The sequence below is a fragment of the Cyprinodon variegatus genome, unplaced genomic scaffold (assembly GCF_000732505.1).
Source record: "Cyprinodon variegatus isolate N-32 unplaced genomic scaffold, C_variegatus-1.0 Scaffold573, whole genome shotgun sequence".
In the NCBI taxonomy this organism is placed as follows: domain Eukaryota; kingdom Metazoa; phylum Chordata; class Actinopteri; order Cyprinodontiformes; family Cyprinodontidae; genus Cyprinodon; species Cyprinodon variegatus.
In genome coordinates this window covers 31552-35209 of record NW_015151026.1, presented here as the reverse complement: position 1 = coordinate 35209, position 3658 = coordinate 31552, and the positions used below count along the sequence as shown (strand labels likewise).

The window sequence follows — 3658 nt, the reverse complement described above, 5'->3', positions numbered from 1 at the left end:
TTTATAACTTTGGCAGTTGGCCGCTCACACTGAGTCTGGTTCTGTTGGAGGTTTCTTCCTGTTAAAAGGGGGGTTTTCCTCTCCACTGTCGCTACAAGCATGCTTAGTGTGAGGGATTGCCTTCGAGTCAATGCAATCAATTGGTTTTCCTTAGATAGAAAACTTTGAATCAATTTGACTGTATGATCTAGGGAATGGCCCTATATAAATAAACTGAATTGAATTATTCCACCTTATCAACAAACACAGAGTCTTGTAAAACTATTCAATTCAACTTGGAATTTTCTTAAATAATGGGAGTTGAGTTTGACATGCTTTCTAGTTGGAAATTAAAATCTCTGACAAGTTCTACGTTTTCTGCAGACTTTGAGAGGTTTTCACTCCCAAAAGGAAACTGCGATTTATAAGAAATTTAAATCTACACAGTCTGCAAATCTGTTCTTTAATGGCAGATTTGTGGAGTGCAGTGCATGGCAAAAAGTTTGGGCTGTTGTCAGGTTCTTCCACCTGGGCTGTGGATCTCTGCAGCTCCTCCAAATCCGGCATGGGAATGCATACCAATTTTGACAGTCTAGGGAAGCGACAGCATTTCAACAAGTTTTGCAGATGGGCCACACTTTTCCAGCTTCAAATGATGGGTTTAATGGTGATTTTTAATTTATTCAAAGCTGTTCATGTGGCCTTTACTAAGATTCCATTGCATACATCTTTCTACAACAGGCAACCTCTGATGGCAATTGGATGCACTGGGTTTTATTTATAGGTATTAGAATAAAGGGGGCTGTTCCAGACACATTAAATCAATTTTGAAGTGAGAGAAAAAAAAAAACATCCCACTGATCCATCTCCAGATAAATCTGTGCATAATGTTGCAGCACGTGACATCATTATGACGCTCAGACTTGAAAGGTGTGGTAAATATTGACAGAAATATACTTCAAACTCTCATTATTTGATGACTTACGCAGCTCCTTCCACATTGCTTGATGGCAGGCGATGAAACCTTTCCGTAGAGCGGCGCATACCTCGCTGTGATCCTTGGACCAGAAGCCCCGCTGCCTCTTCAGCAGATCCCATAAATGCTCGCTGGCGAAATGCGCAGCTTCGCGGCCCCCGTGGCCGTCAAACACGGCAAAAAACGCCACGGATCTCCGCGTGTCAACAACAACATGCTCTGCTGAGTCCTTGTCGCCCGTTGCCGGGGTGCCGATGCTGCAAATGTCCTCATCTGATAAGCTCTCTACCCACGCTGCGGTCGCTGGACCTAATCTGTTGAACCCATGTGGTTCGGTAACAGTCTGTGGAAAAGCTCCGCTCTTCGTTTGCCCTCCATGTCTCTGCGATTTGAAATAATCTTCGTCTGTTGACGCTGTGGGCTCGTACTCAATTCTGATCTCGATAACATCCTCCATGTATTTTCTCCCCCCTTGATCCGAAAATGCACTCATGCGAAACAGCAAAGAGTCGTCCATGATGGTGAAGGTTTTATGGGTACCAGTTTAAGCGACTTAAAGGTGCATGCAGTGTAAACGTTAAGCTACCGAGGTAAAATTTGAACCGATTTTGCCGCGATTGTCTAGCCGAAGGCTTCCTTCCTTTTTGTTTATCCTTTCCGAGGCGTCACGCTGTACGTAATGACGTCACGTCTAGTCTGCTTCTTTTTCAATAACATTTTTCAATAACATTCATTACTTAGAAAACGATTTTTTTCTTTTCTTTTTTCTATTGTTATATATGGAAGCCCGTTTCCGTCACTCTGTTAAAAAAATATCTCATTATAATGAGATACTATCTCATTATAATGAGATATTATCTCATTATAATGAAATAGTATCTCAATATAATAAGATAGTATCTCAATATAATGTCAATTTCTAATTCCCACTCATTTCTTCAGCTTTTGCCTTTTAATGGTTTCCTTTACCAGTGACCCTCTAGTCTCTCTATCATTCTTCTCTCCTCAAATCTGAGTCTTTTTTCAACTTTTCATCCCTCACTTTCTGCCATAGAACTACTAAATATCTCCACTTTTAAATTTCTCTTTTATCTGTAATTTGTAAACATGAAGACATAGAAAAATTATCCCACATATTATGCCAATATCTACCCAGAAATTATTTATCACATTCACACAAGCAGTTCTATTTAGAAATGTTGTTGTCATGGCAACCAGTTTATAATTTTCATATTATAAATTCCATTCGTCAATCCATTTTCCATCACTCTTTATCCAAGTTGGGGTCGCACAGGATGCTGGTGCCTATGTCCAGCTGTCTACAGGCGAGAGGCGGGGTGCACCCTGAACAGTTCGCCAGTCCATCGCAGGATAATAAATTCTACAAAAGAAATATTATAGCATATATTGCATATTTTTGTTAAATCAATATTTATTTTCAAGGTTGTCTGATACTTGTGGACAAACAAGTTATTAGTATTCTAAATACTTTTATAACATACAGTTAAAGTAGACAGGCACCTGGGGAGTAATGCTCTACAGCATTGAGGCTGTTGTTCCCCTGTGCCCCTGAAGAACAGCCTTGCTTTGCTGTTAGTCACAGAGGGATGAAAAAAAAAACTATTGTGGAGCACTGCATGTATTATTAGTTTAAGGACCATGTCAGGACTGCAAATGAAAATGGTTTGTTTTGCCAACAACTTAAACAATTTATTTGCAAAGCTGGGCACTCAGGCTGCAAGGAGGTGCAGCTTGTAGCACTGTTGCCTTGCAGCAAGAAGGTTCTGGGTTTGATTCCTGGCCTGAGGTCTTTCTGCATAGAGTTTGCGTGTTCTCTCTGTGCATGTGTGGGTTCTCTACGGGTACTCTGGCTTCCTCCCACAGTTCAAACATAATCCAAAACAGGACTGTTAGGTTAGTTAGCATCACTAAACTGTCTTTAGGTGTGTGTGTGTGTGTGCATGATTTTATGTCTTTGTGTGTCTCTGTGTTTCCCTGTGACAGACTGACCTGTCCAGGATGTCTCCCGCCTCTCACCCTTAGACTGCTGGAGATAGGCACCAGCCCTATGGTGACCCTGATGGAATAAGTGGGAGAAAATGGATGGATGACTGATGCTCTCCTTGCTATGTTGAAAAATAATAAAGAAAACACTGGTCGGCAGAAAAAACAAGTAGAAATTTCAAATCTTTTAAGGAAAACACGTTTCTTTTCATTAAAAAGGTAAATAAAGATGCAAATACATATACCGGTATGTTTAGTTCAACTGACATGGAAACAAATAAACAAACAACACAAACTAAGGTAGAAACTCACTTCTGATCGAAAATGGCATGTGTAATATCTTTTATTTGCCTGCCAATTACTAATCTGTTGACACTGTATGGAAGATCTGCATGAGTAATATTAAAGCACCAAGCATTACAAATGTTTCATTGTTGTGGACATATACATGTACAGAATATAAAAATAGAGGGTGACAGCTCCACTCAAGGTAATTACATACAGTATGGTAAGATCAATTAAGCATCAGCGTTTTTAATCGATCGTAACTTGCTGCATTTCTTACTGTATGAATATGGTTGATAAAGCATGTTTCAATGTGTCTCAACATTTTAGTGTGGTTAAAAATAATGCAACATTATGATTTAATATGTATACTGTATTTTGCAGAACACACAGCCAATTGCATTTTAAGAAAAA

General features: G+C 39.6%; 1 protein-coding gene across 2 annotated transcripts in view; it reads right to left on the bottom strand.

The window, feature by feature from the left end:
* LOC107095798 (protein phosphatase 1D-like) overlaps nt 1-1612 on the bottom strand; it is a 6151-nt gene extending 4539 nt beyond the window's left edge. For both annotated transcript variants that reach the window (XM_015392107.1, XM_015392108.1), the window contains exon 1: nt 965-1612. In XM_015392107.1, coding sequence (XP_015247593.1) covers nt 965-1472 — 508 coding nt within the window. In that variant the 5' untranslated portion in view covers nt 1473-1612. The remainder of the gene's footprint in view (nt 1-964) is intronic.
* Nucleotides 1613-3658: the final 2046 nt, after the last annotated feature.